Source organism: Balaenoptera physalus (assembly GCF_965194825.1).
Source record: "Balaenoptera physalus genome assembly, chromosome: 19".
NCBI classification, from domain to species: domain Eukaryota; kingdom Metazoa; phylum Chordata; class Mammalia; order Artiodactyla; family Balaenopteridae; genus Balaenoptera; species Balaenoptera physalus.
The window spans coordinates 49,406,437-49,432,465 of record NC_138900.1 but is presented as its reverse complement, the minus strand read 5'-3'; the positions used below and the strand labels follow the sequence as shown (position 1 = coordinate 49,432,465).

Below are 26,029 nucleotides of genomic sequence, written 5' to 3'. Positions count from 1 at the left end.
AGTGAAGTAGCTTCAGTAAGCCAAGTGTGTTTTGGAACCAGTGCCGAGTCAGGTCCCCCTGGCCTGCAACCTGCCTTGGGCTAGAAGCCTTCATTTGGAGCTCAGCCTCCCTGCACTGCCCTGTTGTGGCACTGATTGTGCATGGGGGCTCTGCCACTACCTTCATTCTGTAGGAGGAGTCACTGTCTCCCCTTTTCTGTATGTCGGGGCTCAGTGTTGTTGAACCAGCTACTGGCTCACTTTTGCTTGTGTGAGGAAAGACCCCTAGGGCTGTGGTTGGCTTCTCGAGCAGTATAGCTCAGTGGCCAAGAACATGGACTCTGGAGCCACAGCATCCTGGTAGCTGTGTTACCTAGAGCAAGTTACTTAACTGCTCTGGGTCTCAGTTTCCCCATGTGTAAAATGGATGTGATACTAGTACCTAACTCGTATATGGGATGGGTATGGGGATTGAGTGCTTAAAGTGCTTAGAATAGTGCCTGATACAAAAAAGGGGTACCCAAATTTTAGCTTATGTTGTTATTGAGAAAGGTTTTTTTTTTTTAATAAATGTATGTATGTATGTATATATTTATTTATTTTTGGCTGCGTCAGGTCTTCATTGCTGCGTGTGGGCTTTCTGTAGTTGTGACGAGTGGGGGCTACTCTTCGTTATGGTGCGCAGGCTTCTCATTGTGGTGGCTTCTCTTGTTGCGGAGCACCGGCTCTAGGCGCGCGGACTTCAGTAATTGTGGCATGTGGGCTCAGTAGTTGTGGCACGCGGGTTCTAGAGCTCAGGCTCAGTAGTTGTGACACATGGGCTTAGTTGCTCCACGGCATGTGGAATCTTCCCGGACCAGGAATTGAACCCGTGTCGCCTGCATTGGCAGGCGAATTCTTAATCATTGTGCCACCAGGGAAGTCCCCAGGAAGGTTTTTTTTTTTTTCTCCTACCTGAGGAAGAAAGTACCTATACATTTAAAGTTCTTTTATGGGTGTTTGTGTATCAGAGTGGAGTTAGGTGTAATCTGAACTGCATTTTCTCTCCAGTGCTGTGTTTTCTGTATTTGAGTAGACATGTTTAGTACATTAGCTGGAGGTGAATTATGGAGGACGAAGATGGAATAGCAACCAAAGTCAGGATGTTGATTTTTTGAGTGTTTTCTTATAGGTTTTCCTGTACTGGCTCAGCAAGCACATCTTTGCCTTTAGGGCTGTCAGGAGTAGAGGGTAGCCATGCCAGGGGTCTCACTTGGCCCTGGGAGCAGGTGGTAACAGGGAGTGCTTCTCGTATGAGGCCGTGTGCTCAGTTTTTCCCGGGAACATGTGGGCATGTCGTAGCTTGCATGGTCAGAGGTTTCTGTTGGAAGATGTGGAAGTGTTGATGTTTATCTTTTTTTTTTTAAATAAATTTATTTATTTATTTATTTATGGCTGTGTTGGGTCTTCGTTTCTGTGTGAGGGCTTTCTCTAGTTGTGGCGAGAGGGGGCCACTCTTCATCGCTGTGCGCGGGCCTCTCACTGTCACAGCCTCTTCTGTTGCGGAGCACAGGCTCCAGACACACAGACCCAGCAGTTGTGGCTCACGGGCCCAGTCGCTCCGCGGCACGCGGGATCCTCCCAGACCAGGGCTCGAACCCGTGTCGCCTGCATTGGCAGGCGGACTCTCAACCACTGCACCACCAGGGAAGCCCGATGTTTATCTTTTATAAAGTGTTTTTGGCCTCCTTAAGTATGAACCAAGGAACAGGTGTGGCCCAAAATAAGAATGTCAGAACCCTTGGCTAAATGGCTTTGCAGCCAGTAAGGATGATCTGCAGGCAGGTGAGTGTACCTGCAGCCCCACCCTTTAGTTGTTGAGCTGGCAGCAAACCGCATGGGCTGGCATCCCTGGATTGGAGAAGCAGGAAGAAAGTCGGGGTGTGGATATAGGGGGATTTGGGCTTCTCCCAAGCTCGGGTGCTTTGAAGGGGGCAAGGATAGAACAGATCTTCCTTCTGTGTCTTGTATGTCAGACAGAGCCAGGGAGACTCAGGCTGTGTTGATAGGCGGCCTCATCCGCATCAGAGCTGGACAGCTGATAGTTTCCTCCTTGCCATTTCCTTGGAGGAGGCAGCTGTTCTCTTGGGTAGCATCTATTACCTTAATTACTACAACCCCTCAAAGGAGAACCCAGGCCCATTGAGGCATCCTTTCCTTGAACTGTTGGAAAAGAAGCAGCTGGAAGAACCACAGCTGGGGATTGGGGATGGGGGGGCATATCTTCTGAAGCAAATGGCACCTGGCAGCTGGGCCTCAGTGGGGGTGAGAGGGGAGGGTGTAGTTGTAGGGCAAAGAGGGGTGGCAGGGCAACTGTCTGCTTTCATTCCACATGAGGTCATGATCAAGTGAGCATCTTTTCCTCTCCCTGGAGCTGACCTTATTAAGACTGTTACCTTACTAACAGAGTGGCCTATTAGGAGCACACCCATGGGAGTGTTTGTGTCCTAATCCCTGTGGCTGGGGCCTGCTTCTACTGGGTGGGACACATTTTGCAAACAGCTGATATTTCATATCTGCGTGTGCCATGGGAAAGGAACAGCAGATAGCAGAGATCAGGGCAGAGCACTGAGGGTCCATGCCAGGTTCATGAGGGCAGAGGCTAGCTCCTGTTGGTGTGGCGATAAATAACTGAGTGTTGGATATCCTTCCTCTCTATCCTCCTAAGGATATGCAGAATAAGATGTCTGCTCAGAGCAAATACCAATAGCAGGTGGCTTTGTGCAGCAGATGTCTTAGCGATTACTGGCACGTAAGTGGGTTTCCAGTAGTCTGGAAGTGCTGTTTGTCTGTACCCACCAAATGGGGACTGCTTCTGTCCCACTCCATGTGGGCTGAGACCCTTGTTCCCCACAGCTGATGAGCCCCCTTCGTATTCATCATTGACCACCACCTCTCTTTGGAGCATCTTTCACCCTAGGATCTACGTTGCTTCACAGGGGTCTGCCATGGGGCTGCTCAGTCCCTCCGTGAGGGAAGTCGTGCTTCTCTCCAGCTGAGTGGGTTGAATCATCAGGGCGCCACTGGGCATCTGGGTGTACCTCCTCCTAATCCCGGCAGTGTGCCTGGGAATAGGCCTCAGCAACCCTGGCTTGATTGTAGGCACTGTACAAGCCTCCCAAGTGAGTACTGCCTGAGGCTGGTGAAGGGAAGAAGCTGACTGGTGATGGTCCTGAGTTCACGCCTATAAGGTACCTTGAGGCAGCCCTCCCTGGAAAAGGGGGGCAGCCAGGAGATTCCCTGAAGCCACTGGAACAGCTGCCCAGGACCAGGGCTGTGGGAAGATTGGTTGGGGTTTATGCGCTTGGTGCTGCCCAGCCCCTTGTTGCCTTTCTCATTCTGTTCTTTCTCTGAAATGTCCTTGGGAAATGACCGGGTGGGAGTGGAGGGATAGAAACCCAGAGGCCTTGTAGCTCTGGCAGCAGGTTCTACTGGGCAGTCCAGGCAGAGGGTGGTTTGGTAGTTGGGCCCAAGGGCCAGGTAGCTGGTCAAAACTCCTGGTGGTTCACATGGGGGTTAATGGTTTGTGCCACAGGACCCTCCCCAGTCCCTACTGTGGAGCTTGTTTCATGTAAGAGACCCTCTGTTTCCCTGCTGCTCCTCTGTGGGCCAGCAGTGCCCTTGGCCCTGTGGCCAGTTAAGCCTGTGGTCCTTTTCCTTGGGCCTTTCTTACCTCACCCACAGGGAGAGCTGTATTACCACAGTGTATCAGGGCTGCTTGGCAGCCTTTTGAAATGAGGCAGCTAAGATAACAAATAAGTTATTATTCCTGGGCCTGGGGATTTCTTGTCTACAGTATCCTGTTTTCTTCTTCCAGATACCAGCTCCTACCTCTCTGTAGCACAGAGGTAAAATTTTGGATTTAAGGCTGTGTTTTTCAGGTTAAGTTAAGTCCTTTGAGATAAGAGGTTTCATCGACAGCAGAAGAGCCAGTTCTGAAACCTGAGTTTGTCAGTCTCTGAAAACAGAGATTATCAAGTGTCGTCTGGTGTGGCTGCAGGCTGGGGCCACATGAGGGTGGAGCTGAGTGGGGACCAGTTACTGCTCAACCTCTTGTTGCCTCCTTGAGGGAGTCTGTATCTAGGGGTCCTGGAAATACTGGACTACCACACTGGGCCTTCTTTTGGGAAGGGTTTTATGCATGCCCATTTCTCAGGATCTGGCAGTATGTGCAGAAAGTCACAGGCTCCTACATTACCAGGGGTCATCTGTCCACTAGCTTTCCCCAGAAGTTCGAAAGGACCTTAGTGGAAATAAGGACAAGCCAAACCCAATCCCAGAGGAGAGATACCAAGGCCTGGGAGCTGAGGTTGTACCTCAGTTTAGTGGGACAGCTCACCCCTTTCCTTAGCCTGGTTCAGCATGGATGACAGACCCAGCCTGTCCTCTGGGAGCCTGAGGCGTTGGCAGGTAGCCCTGCCAAATGTGCCAGATGCCACTTGAGCCATGTCTTAGCCAGACCCAACAAGACCCACCCTGGATGCCCCTGGGCCTCTCCTGGCAATCAGGTATCTATTTCTGTCAGGGTTGGGGAGGAATGTGACCTGTAGAAGCCCCCTTTATATGCAGGCGCTGGCTGTACAGTCCCTCACCCTGCGCATGGCTTCAGGCTGACATCTGTCTCAGTGTAGGGCCTGGGTGCCCCTATGAGGGCAGGCTCTACCTGGTGTCACAGCTGTCTGCAGAGATAGCCTTTTTCTCCTGTCCTCTTTGCCTTGGCTTTCATGTTGAACTACCATAAAGAGAAGACCCTCCAGGGCACCCCCGGCCCCTTTGGCCTGGAGCTGCCAGAAGCATCACCTTAGGCTTATGTTGGTCCTGTTCCTTGGTCCCAAGGTTCCTAGAACTTGGGGTAACAGTCTTGTGAGTACTATGACGGGACTTCCTGATGCCACCACATGGAGTTTGCTGAATGAGAATCTCTTTTGCTTTCCCATTATCCATTGTCGAGCTGCTCCAGGCTGTGGGTCCTATCAGATTTTTTAAGATATTTGAGGTTATTGGGAAAACATTTGTCTGATGGATTTCCAGGGAGTGGTGACTCTGAGTGAGTGCATCCTTGAGAAGCAGCCCTGCCATGAGGTCTCCTATGACATATGTGCTCTCTCCACAGCAACCCCAGGTTTAGGAAGCACCCTAACTAAGCCAGCCCAGCGCCTTCCCTGCATAGCCAGCCCCATGAATGACATGGCTGTTGAACTCTGCCGACTGCTCCGAGGGCCAGGTGACCTCCCCAGGAAACTGGGGACAAGTAAGAGTGGAACAGGCCTAGGGCTGCCATTGGTGGGCTGTTAGTTAGGAAAGCCAGCTCCACCCCGCTCGCTCCCTCAGGAAAGAAAGGAGCAGGAAGTCTGAAGTGCCCAGGCTTGACCATGGAGCTGGTGTTAGAGACAGAGAGGCCAGGGAAACTTGCCAGGGAGTGCCTCCTGTAGGCTGGTGTTCCATGTCCATTCTCATTTAATCTTCCCACCAACCCTGAAAGAGTTCAGCCAAGGGAACTCAGAGGGCTAAGGAGTGACAGAATTGGGATTCAAACCCAAGTCTTTCTGATCCCGAAGTCCAGTGATGATCAGGATCCATTTCTTGGGGAGAGATGGCTGATGTGGTGGCATGGGGACCAGAGCTTAGGCTAGTTTGTGAGGCCTGAGCTGGACCCTGTGTGCTGGTCAGTTGCGGGCCAGGCCTAGAACCTAGTGGACAGGCACAGCACCAGCCCCCTTCCAGGTTTCTGTGCTAATGCGCTGATGATGTGGAAATCTTTCTACTCAGAAGTAGGAGTCCTCTCCATTCCTAGTTCCCCTGGGACTGAGGCCCTTGACGTGTCCTGCCAGATGGGAGTGGCGTGGGGCAACTCTTGGAGCAATCATGCTGGAGTCCCTGGCACCCCTATAGAGAGTTTCCCACCTTGAGGACACTGTCACCAGGGATGGCATCTGGGAGTGCCAAGATGATGAGCCATTTCCTCAGCCACCCCCATACTTCTGTGATTGGGAGTTCCCCTCTGAGTGATGATGGAGGGGGAAGTGGGTGGTGCCAGAGCATCTGAACTGGGCGCTTGGGGCCTCCTGGCCTGAAGCCTCCTGGCGTGGCTTCTCCTTGCGTCACTGGCGTCTGATAGGTGTCTGATGTGGCAGGGATAGGCTTTTCTATGTGGGCACCAGGCTGGCTATCCGTCCATTCTCTCTGGGAGTGACAGGCCGTACTCTCTCTGGAGAGGGAAGAATGGTTAGTTGGGTGGCACTCTCTGTCACAGTGTTGTCCCTGTCGTGCAGCACCAGCCATCCTTTGACCCAGAGCCACCTGGACCTGTCTCCCTACAGGGCCTGATAGCTGTGCAGGGCAGCTGAGCCCCCTCGTTTTCTTCTGGCCCTCACATCCCACTGTCCTCTGAGACAGCTGGCTCTGGCCCTGTGGTGAGGGTGATAACTCTAATTCCTAGGCACGTCACCCCAGCTTCACACCAGGCCCATCCAGGGATGGGTGACTGCTTATCCTGCCAGGGCCCACGCTTAGAAAGTTGCTGACTTTGACTCCAGGGCAGGAATAGGGGGTTGGAGGAGGTCCTGTCCTGAAGCTGAGGGTGGTGGTAGGGCTGGAGGGGAGACTTACCCAGGCAGAGGTACGGGAAAGACCATAGTTGCTAGACTCTTAATGAGAAGGAGGGCTAAGAACCATCGATTCTTCTAGAGCTGGCAGGGATATTTGCATCACCTGCCCTGTTTCATAGATGAGGAAACTGAGACCAGAGAAGTTAAATGACTTTCCCAAGGATAGAGCCAGGTCTGCAGCCTCTTTCAAAGGCCCGGAAGTGCCTTCGCTATTAGTCTGTATAAAAGGGGGCATGATGCAGGCAGATTGCTCTAACTGCTTTACTTTGCTTGAAAAGAAAAATCACGATAACAAAACTCACAGTCAAGCCCAGGATTGCCCATGGGTGGTGTGTCAGCATGGTCTGACCCCAGTGTCTTGTACTTCAGGCTTCCTGCCAGCCCTTGGCCCATTTCCCTTTTCATTTCAACGTACATTTCTTGAGCACCTACTGTGGGCCACGTGTTATGCAAGGTAAAGAAAAAGATGCTTGGCTGTGGCCCCTTTAGTCAGAGAACTTCGGTTGCTTCAAGGTAGAGAATCCCATCTCTAACCAACTCGGTCAGCCAGACCTCAGGGCAAGCAGAGGAGCGAAGTCTTAGGGACTCAAATCCTGTCTGGGACTTTTCTTTCTGTCTCTGTCCCTGTCTTTTGTCTCTGCTTTCTGTTTATTAGCTTTAGTCTGTCAAACTGGCTTTCTACATGAAGTTGGAACAATGACAGCACAGAGCTTTGAGACCCGCTCTCCTCCCAGCTCCCTTGTACAAAAATTCTGGGAAGATCTCTTACTGGTCCAGCTTGGGTCAGGGAGGAGGCTAACTAGGATTAGCATTCCCCACCGAAGCCACAGGGTTGGCACAGGGAAGGAGCTACTTCTTAAGAAAAGGAGTGCTATTCCCCAGTGAAGGGGAGCTGGCAGACAAATCCTGGCACTCCTTGTTCCCCTTTCCTGCTGTTTGTTCTTGCAGCCCTGGGGGACTTGTGCCCAGTCCCTTCTCAAAAGTTGATGGAACCCAGCCAGTTACCTACAGGGAGTAGTATTGGTCAGGTGACCAAGCCTAGGGTCCAGAAGCCTTGTAGGGGTTACCTGAAGTTTGTTCTGATGGAGCCCAGTCTTGAGGAGCTCATGCTGTTCTACCTTTATTTTATTTTATTTTTTTTAAATTTGTTAACATTCTGATTTTTTTTTTAGAAACTCACGTTCTTTTATTTATTTATTTATTTATTTATGACTGTGTTGGGTCTTCGTTTCTGTGTGAGGACTTTCTCTAGTTGTGGCAAGTGGGGACCACTCTTCATCGCGGTGCGCGGGCCTCTCACCATCGTGGCCTCTCCTGTTGTGGAGCACAGGCTCCAGACGCGCAGGCTCAGTAATTGTGGCTCACGGGCCCAGTTGCTCCGTGGCATGTGGGATCTTCCCAGACCAGGGCTCGAACCCGTGTCCCCTGCATTGGCAGGCAGATTCTCAACCACTGCGCCACCAGGGAAGCCCCCTGTTCTACCTTTAAAGCATCTTCCTCTTCCCTACAATTGGTTGGGGCCACCCCAGGAAGAAGGAGGTTTTGTCTTCACCCTCATGGGTACCTGCTTGGAGCTTACTTGAATGTTCCTCAGAAGATAGGAGACCCGGCGACTTCCCTGGCGGTCCAGTGGTTAAGACTCTGCGCTTCCACTGCAGGGGATGCGGGTTTCATCCCCGGTCGGGGAACTAAAGATCCCACAAGCCGCGTGGCCTGGCCAAAAAAAAAAAAAAAAGATAGGAGACCCAAGCTTCTGAGATTGTAATCTGCAGGACCACAGGCCTTTGTGGAGCCTCTCAGTGCCTCAGCTTCCTCAGCCCTCAAATGGGGATTACCATACTTACTGATTGGTTTGGAGTCTTGGAGTGTTTCTTACAAGTAGACACCTAGGGCCCTTTGACAATGATGTCTGATTGCTCCCCTTTCATTTTGTAGAGAAGGGAACCAAGGTCTGAGGAGGTGAGTGACTGCGCAGGGCCTACCATCTTGGAGAGACAGTGCTATGTCCAGGACCAGACTGCAGGGGCCCTTCAGGTCACACTGGCTACCCTGGCACCCAGGACTACAGTGTTTCTTTCTAACAGAGGCCAAACCCCCCTCCTTAGCCTGAGACTGACAACAAGAAACAGACTCACTGCAGAATGTGCAACAGCAGTTAGGCCTTGGCCTTGTAGTTTTTCTTCTGTCTGCCCGATTCCTCAAGAATGGCTGTGGTAGTACCAGCTTCTGTCTGCTATACAGCTTCTCAAGCCCTGGGGAGAAGGTTCATTGAGGGCGGGGTAACTGAATCCATTTAGAGTAACTTTGTGCCCTTTAACATGTCCTCATCTATTTTGGGCTTCGGGTGCCTTTCTCTTGTGTTTGTTCTGCCCTTTCTAGTCCTTGACTAGCCTGAATTTTTCTACCAGAGGAAAAACAGAAAGCCATTGTATGAGGACAACACATAGGAAAATCCTCCAGTGACTTCATTTTAAGTTTTCTGTCCACACCACTGTTTGTTTAGTGAGTGTTCCCATGGCAGCCCTGTCACATCTGGGATGAGCCACAGTCATCTCACCTGCCTCGTATTGCCACCCAACTGCTTAGATGTCTAATAAGACGTCTCAAACTTAATGTGTCCTAAAGATCTCTTCCTTCTGCCCATCTTCCCTGTCTCTTAGTAAATGGTACCACCATCCACCCATTTGCCCGGACAAAAACCTGGGAGTCATCCTTACTTCCCCTCATACTATCAGTGCCCACATCCAGCAAACCCTGTCACCTCTGCTCCCAGTCTTTCCTAAGTCTCACTCAGCTCCAGCCCCACTGGCTCTGTTTCTCAGACATGCTGAGCTCATTCCCTTTACCCCAAAAGTTCTTCCTTCTGATTCTCTCATCAAGCAGACCTCTGCTCAGGGGTCAGCCCTCAGCGAGGACTAACTTGACTACTCCATCCTGGTCAGTCCTCATCCCCAGTCCCACTTCCAGACTATCATCTGGCTTTGTTTTCTTCAGAGCACATTTCCTCTACCAGGTGTTTTCTTGTTTGCTTATTGATTTACTTATATATTAATGTCTTCTCTGCTCCTTTCACACCACCCATCACCCTCACTTTGTCGACTCCATGGAGTAGGCCTTTATTAACTAATTGATAACAGTTGGATGATGCATGTTCTTTCCAGAGGATGGGAAAGTAGCACAGAGGTCTTTTTTTTTTTAATTTATTCATTTTATTTACTTATTTTTGTCTGCATTGGGTCTTCGTTGCTACGGGCGGGCTTCTCATTGTGGTAGTGCACAGGCTCAGCTGGCTCCACGGCATGTGGGATCTTCCCGGACCAGGGCTCGAACCCATGTCCCCTGCATTGGCAGGCGGATTCTTAACCACGGTGCCACCAGGGAAGTCCAGCACAGAGGTCTTAAACCAAGCTGCTGCTGCTGCTGCTGCTGCTGCTGCAGCCACTGTTACTAAATGAGCTGTATAATAACATTCTGTTTTTAACCTAAGCTACCTTTCAAACACATACATATACACGTTATACACACACACAGGCTCTTAATTGTGTTTGGAAAAAATATTGGCTATGAAATGATAGCTTCAATTGAAGATACATTACAGCTCTGTGATTTTCTTTGAAAAGCTTTTAACTTCATAGCACTTTGACGAGCAAGAGACAAGTAGCTGAGGTGTTGCGTCTCTGCACTGATCATTCCAGATGCTCAAAAACTTCTTCTATAGCCATAGTGGACTGTATTAGTTTCCTATTGCTGCTGTAACAATAGTAGTGGCTTAAAGTAATCATTTTACAGTTCTGGAGGACAGAAGTCCTAAAATCAAGGTGTCAGCAGGGTAGTAGTCTTGCTGGAGGCTCTTGGGGAGAATCCATTTCCTTGCCCTTTTTAGCTTCTATAGTCCACCTACATTCCTTGATTTATGGCCCCCATCGTCCATCTTCAAAGCCAGCAGTGTAATAGCATCTTCCATTCTTTCTCTGCTTCCACCATCACATCACCTTTTCTGACTTGACTCTTCTGCCTCTCTCTTACAAGTAGCCCTGTAATTGCATTATCCTACCCTCCCTGCCCCCAGATAATCCAGGATAATCTCCCCATTTCAAGAGCCTTGACTTAATCACTTCTGCAAAATCTTTATTACCATGCAAGGTAGCATATTTCACAGGTTCTAGAGATTAGGACCTGGACATCTTTGGGAGGCCTTATTCAGTGTGTCACAGGGACTATGAATTTTCTTCCTCTGGGCAAATCTATATAATTGATAAATCATTTGGAAATTGAAGAAAAACAAAACAAAACAGGAAAATGTATCTATTTTTCAGCCAAACTGAGGTGATGGTGAATCCTGAATTGACTCTAAATAAATATTTTGGTTTTTTATTGAGTTCCTTAGTTTTTTTAAATTTTAAATCCATATTTATAGCTTGAGTAGCTTGAGTTAAAAATCCAAAAATTCTATGGTAGGTTTGTCAAAATAATTGTATAGTTTATTTTTGAAGAAAAGTATTCAAAAATACTTTAATTTTTATTTTAGGTCTTTGAAAATGTAAGCATCTGTTGTTTTGGTGATCATTATTGAGCAGCTCTCATACACTGAGACAAAAATAGCTCCCAGATATCCTTGAGTCACTGACCAAGTTGGAAACAGTTCTTCCGGAAGATTTCTCTAGCTTTAATAAATCAAATGGCCACATTTGTATTAGTTTTTTAAGAGTACCTACTGCTTCAAAAAAAAAAAAAAAAGTACCTACTGCTTCAATTGGAGAAAGCTAAAAAAAAAAAAAAAAAAGAAAACCTTCCAGTGTGTGTCTTCTACCTTCTAGACAGTAAAATCTGCATAAAAGGTCTGTCACACAGGATCATCCTTGTGTGAGAAAGAAGTGGGCTGGAACTAGTCACTACACACAAACACACATGTATATGCACACACCTGTGTCACCTCTCAGACTTCTGATGGTGGGGGTTGGGGGAAGGGTTAGGAAGTGGTGAGTGAGACAGGGACAGTCCCAGGAACAGTGACTGGTGATTGGAGAGGCTCAGCAGGAACCGGAATTGATCAAGGATGTGAGCAGTATGCTAGGGGAGGACCAAAGAATGTTACGGAAATCTTCAAGGGGCAAGCATTGGCAAACCCTGACGCACTGGCCAAAGGGAGGAGCCAGTGAGCATCTGTCAGCAGCTGTGGACATAGTTCTGAGAGGAACCATAGGAACAGCAAGCAGTCTGTCTACAAGGATTCTTTGGGGACGGCTAGAATGGGCAGTGGCTTTGTTGGACAGTCTTCCCCCACAGCCACATGGCCTCAGGAGGTGGTAAGCAGTGGACTTGGCTTTAGGGAAGGCTGTGCTGGTCAAGCAGCATTGAGAGAGCCCCACCGCCATCCCTGGCATCCCAGGCCACTGGAGCAGAAGTTTGGGTTTCTAGCAGCTGCAGGACACTGTAGCAGAATAGCCCATCTTGGGAGACTCCATGCCGAGAACTCGGGCCTCTGGCCTGAAGTCTGGTGCTTCTGGCTTTCTCTGAATTGCACATATGTTCTTTGTATGTGGGAAGTGGGGCTTCTTGCTTAGGAACCCTTTCCCAGTGGGCACTGTAATCTTCACAAAAGCTACCAGAACTAATTGGTGAGTTTGACAAGGATGCAGGATACCAGATGAATATATAAAAACTCAAATACGTGTGTGTTTAATAGCTTTATTGAGATAAAATTTACATACCATAAAATCTACTCTTTTAAAGTGTACAGTTCAGTGGTTTTTAACATGTTTACAGAGGTGTGCAACCATTATCATAATCTAATTTTATTTATTTATTTATTTATTTTTAAAAAATAGAACCTATTCTTTGACCCTCAAGGATGCCCCACTTTCTGTACTCTTTTTTTTTTTAAATAAATTTATTTTATTTACTTATTTATTTATTTTGGCTGCTTTTGTTCTCTGTTGCTGTGCACAGCCCTCCTCAGTTGCGGCAAGTGGGGGCCACTCCTCGTTGTGGTGCGTGGGCTTCTCACTGCAGTGGCTTCTCTTGTTGCGGAGCACAGGCTCCAGGCACGTGGGCTTCAGTAGTTGTGGCACAGGCTCAGTGGTTGTGGCTCACGGGCTCTAGAGCGCAGGCTCAGTAGTTGTGGTGCACAGGCCTACTTGCTCCGCAGCACGGAGCATAATCTAATTTTAGCCCCATAATCTAATTTTAGAACATTTTTATCACTCCAGAAAGAAACCTTGACCCCATCCTCCCACCCCCAAAATCAATTATATTTTGATATAATACCAAGAAACAATTAGAAAATAAAATTTTAAATAATATAATAAGGGCTTCCCTAGTGGTGCAGTGGTTGAGAATCCGTCTGCCAATGCAGGGGACATGGGTTCGAGTCCTGGTCCGGGAAGATCCCACATGCCACGGAGCAACTAAGCCTGTGAGCCACAACTACTGAGCCCACGTGCCACAACTACTGAAGCCTGTTCACCTAGAGCCCGTGCTCTGCAGCAAGAGAAGCCACTGCAATGAGAAGCCCACACACAGCAACAAAGAGTAGCCCTGCTCTCCACAACTAGCTGCATGCAGCAATGAAGACCCAACACAGCCAAAAATACATAAATAAAATAAATAAATTTTTAAAAGTTCAGTGTTATTATTAAATATATATATATAATAATATTGAAAGTGAAATACTTAGAAATAAATTTGTTAAAAATCTGTTGAGAGAAATTAAAGAAGACCTAAATAAATGGAGAGGTATACCATGTTCATGGATTTGAATAATCAATATTATTAAGCTATCTATTCTCTCCAAATTGATCTGTAGATTCAACACAATCCCAATCAAAATCCCAGCAAGAAATCAACTATACACCAATAAAAAAAAATAATTAAAAAAATGATAAAGAAAAAGAAATCCCAGCAGGCCTTTGAGAGATACTGTTAAGAAAATGAAAAAGACAAGCCACAGACTGGGAGAAAATATTTGTAAAACACATTTTGTATCCAAAATATATCTATAACCTTATAACTCAGTAAGATATACAACCCGATTTTTATTTAAAATGGGTTAAAAATTTGAATAGACAATTCAATAATTTTCTAATAAACTGATGGTAAATAAGTATATGAAAAGATGCTCAACATCCTTGGACATTGGGGAAATGCAAATTAAAGCCCCTACATACCTACTAAAATGTCTAAGAGAAGAAGAGAAAACCAGAACAACTGACAGTAACAAGTGCTGGTGAGATTGTGAACTCATACATTGCTGGTGGGAATGCAAAACAGTACAGCTACTTCGGAAAACAGTTTGGCAGTTTGTTATCAAGTAAAAGATATACTTATCTTGTGACCTGGCAGTACCACTTCTTAGTATTTACTTAAGAGAAATGAAAACATATGTCTGCACAAAGACCTATATACAAATATTTATTGGCTTTATTCATAATAGCAAAAAATTAGAAACAACTATATGTCATCAGCTAGGGAACGGACAAACTGTGGTATGTCCATACAATGGAGTACTACTCAGCAATAAAAGAAGCAAAATACTGGTACACCTAACAATGTGGATGAGTCTCAAATGCGTTATGCTAAGTGAAAGATGCCAGACACAAGAAACTCCATATTCTGTGATTCCATTTATATGACATTCTGTAAAAGGCAGAACCATAGGAACAAATCAGACCAGTGTTGCCAAAGACTTGGGGGTGCGTGGAGTGGAATTGACTGCAAAGAGGCATGAGGGAAAACTTTTTGGAGTGATGGGTATGTTCTATATCTTGATCGTGGTGGTGGTAACATTTGTTAAAACTTGTTGAACTATCAATTAAAAAGGAAGACTCTTATTACATGTAAATTATACTTAAGTTAAAAAAAAATTAAAAGAACAACAACCATGGGACTTCCCTGGTGGCACAGTGATTAGGAATCCGCCTGCCAGTGCAGGGGACACGGGTTCGAGCCCTGGTCTGGGAAGATCCCACATGCTGTGGAGCAACTAAGCCCGTGTGCCACAACTACTGAGCCTGCGCTCTAGAGCCCATGAGCCGCAACTACTGAGCCTGCGTGCCACAACTACTGAAGCCCGCACACCTAGAGCCCGTGCTCCACAACAAAGAGAAGCCATCAGGGGCTTCCCTGGTGGTGCAGTGGTTAAGAATCCACCTACCAATGCAGGGGACACGGGTTCGATCCCTGGTCCAGGAAGATCCCACATACCACGGAGCAGCTAAGCCCGTGCGCCACCACTACTGAGCCTGCGCTCTAGAGCCCACGAGCCACAACTACTGAACCCGCACACCCCAACTACTGAAGTCCCTGCACCGAGAACCCGTTGCTCCTCAACAAGAGAAGCCACCACAATGAGAAGCCTGCGCAGCTCAATGTAGAGTAGCCCCCGCTCGCCGCAACGAGAGAAAGCCCGCACGCAGCAACGAAGACCCAGTGCAGCCAGAAATAAATAAGATAAATAAATTAAAAAAAAGAAAAACAACACCATGATACACCTCAGAGTTCAGTTCAAGCCTCTTCTCCTTCATGAGGCTTTCCCCAACTACGTCCTTGTTTCATGGCCCTCTGATAAGTCCCTTCCAGGGCACTCATGGTTTTGGTTCCTATCAACCACAGCTTGGGCTCCTTCTTCAGTAGGGCTGCCTCAACTCCTCAGGGCAGTGACTTGCTGAACTCACTGCTCATTTAGCATAGCCAGACCCTGCCCACAGCTGGCTCTGTGAGAGGCCAGGAGTGCTGGTGAGGTGGTAGCAGGCTAGGGAGAGGAGCTCAGACCTGGGTGGGCTTCTGTGACTGTCTTGTTTTTCTCTCAAGTACCTCACCTCAGCTCTTGCTCTCTTTTCCCCCACAGGTTGGGATAAACATTCCTATGGTTACCATGGTGATGATGGGCATTCCTTCTGTTCCTCGGGGACTGGCCAGCCCTATGGTCCCACATTCACTACAGGAGACGTGATTGGCTGCTGCGTCAACCTCATCAATGGCACTTGCTTCTACACCAAGAATGGCCACAGCCTTGGTGGGTACATAGGGGACCTTGGAGGGTCTGCCCTGTGGAGCCACTTTGGTTGGTGAGAGGCTTTTAAGCCAAAGCAGTGTTGTAGATCCTCTGCTGAGCTCAGGGCAACTGCAGCCATTTCCTAGCATCAGAGCCCTGCAAGGGGAACGGAGGGTATAGAAGTGGTCCCTTTGTTAATCCATCCATTCAGCAGCATTTATTGAGCCTGGGTCAGTGCTGAGAGAGCAGCAATGTCGTGGTCATGCTCCTGGCCTGTGTGACACTCATTGGAGCGAGGTTTAGGGTCAATGAGAAGTTTGAGGGGCCCTAGTACCTACTTGACAGTGGTAGTGATTTGTATGCCTGTCGCCTGGGCCCAGACTTTCTCTGGCCCTTCTGCAGGGCACTGGTTGCTATGGAGCAACAGTGAGGGCTGCTCTAGTACAGGAGGTAAACAGGCTGGAGTCAGATGGGGTCAGGTCTCTTCTGGCCTGTTTGTGGTTAATAGACAGCAACCTGGACAGAGTTATATTGAAAAAGTCCCTTTGGTTAAACTGAGAAGGAGGGACTGATTGGAGTAAGGGCTGAGGAAGAGGCAGGTGGCATGAGCCGTGGCCGTGGTGATGGGTGCAGGCAGTGGAGAACAGGCCTGCAAAGGCCTAGGGGTGCCGCAGCAGGGCTTAGTGATAGATGGGGTGCACTGGAAAGAAGGGAACATGGTAAAGTGGCTGGATTAGTTGTGCTGTCAACTAGGATCAGAAACCCAGGAGAAGCGGCAGTCCTTGGAAGGTCTTGAGAACTCTGGAGGATACCTTGAAGAGTAGTCCTGTACACATTTAGGAATTTAGGATTAGAAACTAAGAGAGAGAGGAACTTTGGCTATTCTGACACCTTGCCCTAGTAGGGCTGACTGCTATTTGGCCCTTGAGTGAGTGGAACCCATGGCCAAAGTGGCCCTGAGGTGGTACCTAACTGCTGGGCCGGCCTGCCTGGGTTTGCAGAGGTCTCTAATCTGGCAGAACCCTATCAGCCAGGTTGACCACAGGCCTTGCCAGGAAAGGGAGTTGGGCATTTTACTTTGAGCCCAACTTGTAGGAGGCTCACTTCCCCTGGTTTGCGGGGCAGTCAAAAGGTGGCTGCCACTCCCCACATCCCTCTGTGGCTTCTCCAGGAGATGAGCCCGGGCAAAATCAGGGGACCTGAGTGGAAATGGGGTTTACTTGCAGCTGGGGCTGAGCGAGCAGGAGCCAGCATTCCTCAACAGGGCAGTCAGATGCCACAGCCTAGAATGGGCAGCCAAGAGCATAGCACAGACGATGCAGAGCTGACCCAGGTGCACATCCGGAGAAACTCTCCCCTGAAATCCATGGCCACCTAGCTGCAGTTGCTGGTGTCCAGCCTGTGAGGAGCTAGCTGCTGGAGGGCAAGGCCAAGGTCTCAAGATGACTCCTCATTCCCCACTCTGTTCTCTGACTCCAGCTATTTCCTGCCTCTTAACTTTTCTGCTGTCAGAGTCCCAGGGGCCACTGTTACGGGCTATCAGTCCTTACCCAAGCCCTGTTTCACTTGCCCCTCCGAGCCAGGCCCAGTTCTGCCCGTCTGCTCTGAATACTTGCCCTCCTTACATCTCTTCAGCTTGTCCACACTTTGCTCAGAGCATGGCACCTGCTGTGGGACATAAGATTTGGGGCATATCTGCTGTCCCTTCTGCACCTGCACCTCCCGCCTCTGGGCCCTAAGCTCTTTGTCAGTCAGATCCCTAGGTCCCTAAGGCGCTCATGGCCACCTTAATGTCAGCCCAGACCCTCACACTGTTTTTATTTTATTTATTTGTTTATTTACTTAGGCCGCGTTGGGTCTTCGTTGCTGCATGTGGGCTTTCTCTAGTTGTGGCGAGCGGGGTCTACTCTTTCTTGCGGTGCGCAGGCTTCTCATTGCGGTGGCTGCTCTTGCTGCGGAGCATGGGCTCTAGGCACATGGGCTTCAGTAGTTGTGGTGTGTGGGCTCAGTAGTTGTGGGACGTGGGCTCAGTAGTTGTAGCTTGTGGGCTCTAGAGCTCAGGCTCAGTAGTTGTGGTGCACGGGCTTAGTTGCTCCGCGGCATATGTGATCTTCCCGGACCAGGGCTTGAACCTGTGTCCCCTGCATTGGCAGGCAGATTCTTAACCACTGTGCCACCAGGGAAGCCCCCTCACTGTTTTTAAAAACTCATCTCCCAGGACTTCCCAGGCAGTCCAGTGGTTAAGACTCCGCACTTTCCACTGCAGGGGGCACGGGTTTGATACCTGGTTGGGGAACTAAGATCCCACATGCCGTGCGGCGCGACCAAAAAAAATAGAAAAATAAAAACTCCTCTCCCTAGTACATGTTTTTTTTGTTTTGTTTTGTTTTGTTTTAATTAATTTATTTATTTTTGGCTGCGTTGGGTCTTCATTGCTTTGAGTGGGCTTTCTCTAGTTTCAGTGAGTGGGGGCTACTCTTCATTGTGGTGCGCAGGCTTCTCATTGCGGTGGCTTCTCTTATTGCGGAGCACGGGCTCTAGGCACGCAGGCTCAGTAGTTGTGGTGCACGGGCTCAGTTGCTCTGCGTGTGGGATCTTCCCGGACCAGGGGTCGAACCCATGTCCCCTGCATTGGCAGGCAGATTCTTAACCACTGCACCACCTGGGAAGTCCCCCCTAGTACGTGTTTATATAGACCCCATGGAAGACCTCACACATCTTGTAATAAAACTTCCTTTAGGCCTATATTATCTGTTTTTCTAGCCTGTCACGATCTTCTTTGGTCTTGCTTTTTCTATCTCGAATATTTGGTATCCTCTTCAGCATTGTATTAACCTAAATTTTGATAAACATGTTTATTTGTGTTTTCATCAAGATATTGATAAAAATATTGGAAGAGGACAAGGCTGGATTTGAGCCCTTCAGCCTACAGCTTGTCCAGGTAGACACCAGCCATTTAAGAATCACTTCATTGTTAATTGAATCTTGTGTTTTTCTGTCTTTTCCACAAGGATACTACTGAGACCTTACTAAAGAATGGATATGACCTGTCCTCTGCATTTTCTAGATCACGAAATTTGATGGGAAGTCAGTGAAAGTGATAGACCACTTGGTGAATCATCTAATGACCTTGTTTCCTTTTCTCAAGCCAGCTTATCAATATAATGCACTTCAGAATCTCACGCAGGATCAGTGAGCCAATCATTGCTCTCTAACCTCAGAACATTTCTCTCTTTAGAGAAGCAGAGTGATGTTTCCTGCCTCTGGCCACCCCGCTCCTTTTATTTGCTCCATTGTCCTCTGTCACAACACTCACCCTGTGTGTCATTGGTCAGTTGTCTGTGTAATTACTAGTTGCACGCCATCTCTCTTGCTGGAGTTTGCAGCACTTTTAGGGCCAGGCTTACAGCTGGTTCCCTATTGCCTGTCATAAGGCCTAGCTCCTGGGAGGTCTCAGCAAATACTTGACGGGAGAACAAATGAACACTGAGTGAATGGAGACTGGAGACTGACGTCTCACCCACAAGTGGTCCATGAGCTTTCAGAGTAATTTTTTTTTTGGCTGCATTGCACAGCATGTGGGATCTTGGCTTTCCCACCAGGGATCGAACCCGCACCCCCTGCAGTGGAAGCGCGGATTCTTTTTCTTTTTTTTAAATAAATAAATAAATAAATACATTTATTTATTTATTTATTTATTTATTTATTTTTGGCTGCGTTGGGTCCTCGTTGCTGCGTGCGGGACCTCTCTAGCTGTGGCGAGCAGGGGCCACTCTTCGCTGCGGTGCATGGGCCTCTCATTGCGGTGGCCTCCCCCGTTGCAGAGCACGGGCTCTAGGGCGCCTGGGCTTAGTTGCTCCACGGCACGTGGGATCCTCCCAGACCAGGGCTCGAACCCGTGTCTCCTGAATTGGCAGGCGGACTGTTAACCACTGTGCCACCAGGGAAGCCCTGAAGCGTGGATTCTTAACCACTGAACACCCGGGGAAGTCCCCAGAGTAATTTTTATACAGGCTCTTTATACCCTCAGCCTCAGTGACCCCTGAGCTATGTCTTTTTGGCTCAGGGTACTTCTTAGCAGCAGGTTTGAATGTCCTATTTGCATCCTGGATCTTTGCCTGGACCTTCTCAGATCTTCCCTTGGGCCATCTCAGATCTTGCCATCACAGTGTCTTTGTGGAGGCTCCCAGAGACCTACAGGGCTATAGGGAGCAGTGTTGCCCTTGTTCAGTGCAATAGGGGGTGGAGTAGCCTCTTTCCTCATCTTCCTGGAAGCACCTCAAGGCCTTGTCCTTCCTGAGTCCCATTGTGAGTAGAGCTAGGCAAACCCGGGTAGGTCATCCCCTGGGCAGAAATGTGGCAGTTGTCTTGCCCTGTGGCGCAACTGTAGCCAACTTGTACCTAGACCTCACAGTTTATGAAGCAGCTTTCATAGAGAATCTGTTTCTCCTTCCTTCTTGAGGTGTTGGGTATATTGTTACCCCCTTTTTTCAGATGGGCTCAGAGAGGTTGGGTAGCTTGCCAAAGGTCACACTGCAGATAATTGATGGAGCCTGGACTCCGCTTTCTTCCAGGGTTCTGTGGGCCTCTTCAGGAGCCTGGGAGTACAGCAGTTGCCTGGCCACACTGAGATTCATGGGGGCAGCTCCCATGCAGACCTGGTGGGTGGACATGGAGGGGCTTCCAGATTCCATCCTGCTAGTTCTGTGACTGCTGACTCTGCTTGTGGGGCTCAGGAGTTGCCTCAGGCAGGAAGGTCATGGGTTTCTGAACTTCTTTCACTGAGGAGCAAAATAGCCCAGTAAAGAATGTAAACAGTCTCTCTGTGCCTTGGTTTTTTCATATGTAAACTAGTGTCAGAGACAGTATACACCTTCCAGGGTTGTTCTGAGGATTAAATGCTTCCTTGTAAGACATGATTCCAGTGCCCAGCACAGAGAAAGAACATGGGATGCTCACTTGGCTGCTGTCAGGATTCTGGCCCCAGGTTTACTGGGAGACCTATCATCAGACCCTCACCTGTTCTTCAGTCTTGCTGGGTTTCAGTTTCTTTTTGGGGTGGAGTTGAGGGAGCAGACAGGGACCTCTAGTCAGTGGTTTGAAAACCTCTCAGGCCAAAAGCTTAGGAGCTTCTAGAAGATATAAGAATTTTAAAAAATGGGAAGGCTATGAGCCCTTGGGAGAGTGTCCTTGGGCCTTGAGTCATTTCTCAATCTGCAAAATATGAATGCTCTGGTAGATATGCTGAGGCCCCTCTCCTGCTCAGGGCTCTTCCTATATTTAGGGTCCCTATCCCTTCTACCCTCACTTCTGATTCAGGACTAAGGTCCCTAGAAACACAGCTTCTTCTCTTGGCAGGAGGGTTCAGAGGGTACACAGGCCACTGTTAACTTGGGCTTTGTCAACTCGGAATCTCTGGGGACTCTGGGCAAGTATGGGCTGAAGATGGGCAGCTGCCGCCTTCTCTGTCTCCACTGCTCTGTCAGCTTAGAGATGATGTTGGAGCATCAGACTAGGAATGAGTCCAGTCCCACTAGCTTCTGCTGGTTTTATGACTGCTGGCAAATCATTTAACCTCTGAGGCTTACTTTCCACATCTGTAAAATGGGGGTAAGAAAGCCTGCTACCCATAGTTGGTATGAGGATCAGATGAGGTAATGGATGGGAAAGGGCCTGGCATACACAGGAGGTCTCCATAAATACATGTTGGATCAAGAGAACAATCAGGCCTAGAGAGGCCTCACGGTAGATCATTTGGGTTTAGTCCTTCCTAGCAGGTTTTCCCTGAGAGGGTAGAAATGCTGTGGACAAATACCCAAATATCTGACTTCACTTCTGGCCAAGCGACTCAGCAAAGGGAAGGCCAGGGTGTAAACCTACCAGGCAGGACTTCCCTGGTAACGCGGTGGTTAAGAATCCGCTGGCCAATGCAGGGGACATGGGTTCGAGCCCTGATCCGGGAAGATCCCACGTGCGGTGGTGCAATTAAGCCCGTGCGCCACAACTACTGAGCCTGCGCTCTAGAGCTCACAAGCCACAACTACTGAGCCCGTGTGCCACAACTACTGAAGCCTGCGTGCCTAGAGCTCACAACAAGAGAAGCCACCACAATGAGAAGCCCGCGCACCGCAACAAAGAGTAGCCCCCACTCGCCGCAACTAGAGAAAGCCCACGCCCACAGCAACGAAGACCCAAAGCAGCCAAAAATAAATAAATAAATAAATTTATTAAAAATATAAATAAAATAAAGTAAAATAAAAAATAAACCTACCAAGCCCTGGCTAGTGCTTGTCCTTCACCATAGGGGAGGTGTGGTGACCAGCTCCTCCCCCAGCCATTGTGACGGACCCTCGTGGGGCCCACAGGGACATGGGAAACCAGGTGGCCTGATGACTGTTCCTTTCCCTCCACAGGTATAGCCTTCACAGACCTCCCGGTAAGTACTACTATTGGGTCTCCTGCTCTGGCCCCGGGGGCCGACTGGGAAAGAGCATGGTGTTACCTGCAAGTGCAGGGTGTGGAGTCCTGCCCTCTCCCCAGCCAGGGATGTGTGCTGTGTTGTCAGCTTGAAGGTACCAGTAGGCGGTACCTGCCAGCCTTCTCTCTCCAGCAACAAGGCCTGGTCTTCCTCCATGACTCTTAGCAGGTGACAGAGATTTGTGGCATTTCCAAAGGCAGCTAGGAGGTGGGGGACGGTGTGGGCAGAGATGAGGTAGCTCCATGGCTCAGCTGGTCTGAACCAGTTCTGTGTGGCTTATAACCAGTGGACCTGTGTGCAAAGTATAGAAAATTGTTCATATAGAAAATTGTTCCTGAACTGTTAGGGAGCCAGGTCCCTGTGCATACCCATCAAAGATCCCTGAGGAAAGCCAGTGCCCTAGGGGACTGAACCTGCTACTGTGCAGGGTACTCCTGGGCCAGAGAGGTGAGATTTATGGGGTTTTCTCCTCTTAGAAAAGGGTGAGGTTTCCTGCTGGCTTCGTTCAGGGCTCATCCCACCTCCTGCACTCCAGTCCTTCTTTGTCATGAGTCATCACAGGCCTTGTCACGTGCAGGGCCTCCACCCAGAATGCTGGGAGCCTGGCCTGGCTCTGTGTGCCCTGGCTGGGGTCTAGAAGGAGGAAAGGTTTGCTGACTCTGGGGGCTGCTTAGGGATCCTGGGCTCCCCTGTGATGCTCTAGGAATAGGAAATGCCCCTGTGATCTGAGGGGCCTTCTGAAGCCCAGACTGCACCATGCAGGATCGTGTTAGAACCTCTGTCTATGTATCAAAATCCTTCCCTCCAACCTGGAGTCCCCAGAGAGGGGCTGTGGTCCTAAGCAAAGAAAGAGAACAGACACAGGAGGAGAATTCTGGCCCTGAGTGGGGAAGAGTCTAGTGGTGGAGGTATGACATGAAACACCCAGACGTGGATGTGGTGGCACTCTGTGCCAAGTGCTAGAAAGGCTGAACCCAGTGTGCAGTACCAGCACGTGGTAGTCAGGAATGATACGTGGTCTGAGGATGGAAGGTGGAAGAGAAGACTGGGGACCCGGGGACAATGAGGAGGAGGCTGGTGAGACACTGGGCTGTAGCAGTGGGAGCCATAGGAGGCATGGAGTGAGGGAGCGACCTGGCAAAAGCTGGTCAAGGCAGGGGATAGATGGGAAGCGGGGAGCCCTACACCCAGAGGGACATGCCCAAACCTCACTGGCCAGAAGAGCCTCCTCTTAGTGAGCCTCAGACAGGAAGGGCAGCAGCCTTTCTTTACCCTTTTCCAGTGTCAGGGGGTCCATACCACCTAACCCCCTTGGTCATTTGGCCATACTTTCCTCTTCCTCCCCTCCTTTCCTCTCTCCCCGCATCCCTTCCTGCCCCCTTATATACCCCCCTTTTTTGTAGCAAAGGGATCCTTGGTCCTGGATCTTTCTGAGAGGAGCCATCATCCACCCCTGCAGCAGATCTTCACGGGCACACCTGCAGGGTTGTGGAGCCCAGCCTGCCTCTCTGTGCCCTGGCTGAGTCCCGAAGGGGGGCCTTGGGCTTTGGGAACACTACAGCCTCTGATGCAGGGCAAGAGACTCCATGTTGAGCCTGGCTTGCTTTTCTTTTGCTTTCTCCCCTCAAACTTTGGGGAATAGTGTCTCTGCTAGGGAGGTGGGCAGAATGTGGCTTAGCCCTGCCTCCCCCAGCCATGCTGCAATTCTCTCAAAGCCAAAGCAACGGCCTGCAGGAGCCAGCGCCTTCCCCTCTGTGCTGGAGGTGAGATGAGGCGAGGCCCTGCTGCCCCATTGCCCTCAGGGCCCAACTGACATTTCATTCTCCTCCTCAGGCCAACCTCTACCCCACCGTAGGCCTGCAGACACCTGGGGAGATTGTGGACGCCAACTTTGGGCAGCAGCCCTTCCTGTTTGACATTGAGGACTACATGCGGGAGTGGCGTGCCAAGGTCCAGGGCACTGTCCACTGCTTCCCCATCAGTGCCCGGCTTGGCGAGTGGCAGGCGGTGCTGCAGAAGTGAGTGCCCCGCTCCCGCCCTTACCCAGCCCTGCCCCATCCCAGGGGCCTCACTCTCCTGTAGGCCCCTGTACTGCTACAAGCTGCTCTTGTGAACTTTAGTGGGTAGCATTCCTTCTGGAAAGCACTCCCAGGATGACTCTGCCTGCTGCTCTCCTGCTCCTCTCTTAGTTCAGTTCTCCAGAGCTGCTCCTAATTAAACCTTTGCTCCCTCAACTGGATCGGAAGGCCCTGTATGTAATATCACCAGCAGGGCTGTTTTCCTTCCCCAGGTAATTTTGCAGAGGATGTGCTAGTACGCCCTGTGGTATCTTCCTCTGTGCACTTTTTTTTTTTCCATCATAGGGAGTGTCTGTCATGCCATGACTCTGGCCTAAGGTCACCTCTCAGGGTCAGATCCAGCTAAGTCCCTTGCATCTGTGGCAGTGGTGGTGTGAAGAGGGTCCTCCCTAGGACCTAGCTGGCTCTTGGCTGATTAATTCCCAGCCTCTCCTGGGAGACAGTCTTGATGAGAATCCCAAGGGAGGCCAGATATGGTTCTCTCTTCCAGTTGACAGCTGCAGGCCTGAGTGAGGCAATGACCTGTACCCACTCTGCCAGGAGGTGGGTTAGTTTGTTAGCTTGGCTCCCAGGGGTGGGCAGAGAAGGGCTGGGCTTCTGCTAGCTCTGGTCATTGCCCTAAAGACACCGGGGTACCAGAGTCCAGCGGGTGGGGGTGGGGTGCACACTGGGTTCTCTGTGTAGCCTTCCTTTCTTTAGGGATTGATATTGAGGCAGGCCCCATGGGAGGGCTGAGGCAGGGGCTAGGTGGCCAGACCCTTCTCAGGAATAGCAGCAATACTACATCTTGTCCCCAGCCCCCAGAACTTATAAGAAGCCCTTCCTTGGAGGGCCAGCGCGGTGCCCGTCCCCATAGCAGGCTTGCTGGGACAGGCAAGGGGAGAGGTGGAGCTGCCCCAGCTGTGTGGGGGAGGGACTAATACTCTCAGTTGACAGGGCCTGGGCTCAGCACGTGGGTGTATTTGTTTACATGTATGTATCTGTGTGCCTGTGTGTGTTCATATGTAGTATTTGCTGAGACCTGCATATAACTCATGTCTGTGATTTCATATAACTTCGCTTTATGGACATCGTTAATAGCTGTATTATCTCGCAGACACATTTGCCACAAGCCCCTTGGCTGGCTTCCCTTGGTGGTAGGTTCAGGTTATTTCCTCTCTCTTGCTTGTGTAGGTCACCGTTTTGTACATAAAGAGTTTTCCATATTTAAGATTATTTTCTGGGTGTCCTTTCAAGAAGTGGAATTACTGAGTCAAAGGGACTGTACATTTTAGTGGCCTCTGATGTGCATATGGGCGCATCTGAACCATGTTTTATCAAGAATTTTTGCCCTTGTGTTTATAATAATATAAATATTATAATTCTTATTCATAATTAATGTTATAAATACATAATTTCATAATAAGAGGTTGTATATATTGACTTCCTGCTTTGCTAGGCACTTTATATGCATCATCTCATTTACCCCTTAAAACATGAGGGAACACACAGCTGAACTTCTGTGCCTTCCACATGACAGCCCTTCAGACATTTGTGTTTGGCAGTTATAATAATGACATTGACATATGCACACACCAAGGTATTCACTTTTGTACACATCAGATATGAGGACTCTACGTGTGCAGCTGCTTAGCCAGCTTTGGGTGGGATTAAATGGTTTCTGGGCATCAGGCTTCTCAGGGCCATCTCCCAAAGATTGTGTTCCTGTTGGCCATGTTACTGCCTGAAACCTTGGCTTCTTGGGCCCTTAATTTGTTGTGTATCGTGGAGTAACTTGGGTCGTGGGTTAGCTCCCCATCGCCGTCTAGAGCCAACACTCCTGAGGGCCAGGTTCACCTGAGCTGGAATGCTTCTG

The 26,029-nt window shown here is 49.4% G+C and overlaps 1 protein-coding gene and 1 long non-coding RNA gene across 4 annotated transcripts in view; one reads left to right on the top strand and one right to left on the bottom strand.

The window, feature by feature from the left end:
* Nucleotides 1-26,029, top strand: part of RANBP10 (RAN binding protein 10) — a 67,688-nt gene that overhangs the window by 32,643 nt on the left and 9,016 nt on the right. For 2 of the 3 annotated variants that reach the window (XM_082439632.1, XM_082439634.1), the window contains 3 exons: nt 15,472-15,639; nt 22,032-22,054; nt 23,930-24,114. In XM_082439632.1, the coding sequence (XP_082295758.1) occupies nt 15,472-15,639; nt 22,032-22,054; nt 23,930-24,114 (376 nt within the window). The remainder of the gene's footprint in view (nt 1-15,471; nt 15,640-22,031; nt 22,055-23,929; nt 24,115-26,029) is intronic. The other variant, XM_082439633.1, reaches the window with a different exon arrangement.
* On the bottom strand, nt 1,367-15,465 carry LOC309649582. The gene is made up of 2 exons (XR_014257211.1): nt 8,109-15,465; nt 1,367-7,744 (listed from the first exon to the last, which is right to left on the bottom strand). It is a non-coding gene; the product is annotated as an uncharacterized lncRNA (long non-coding RNA).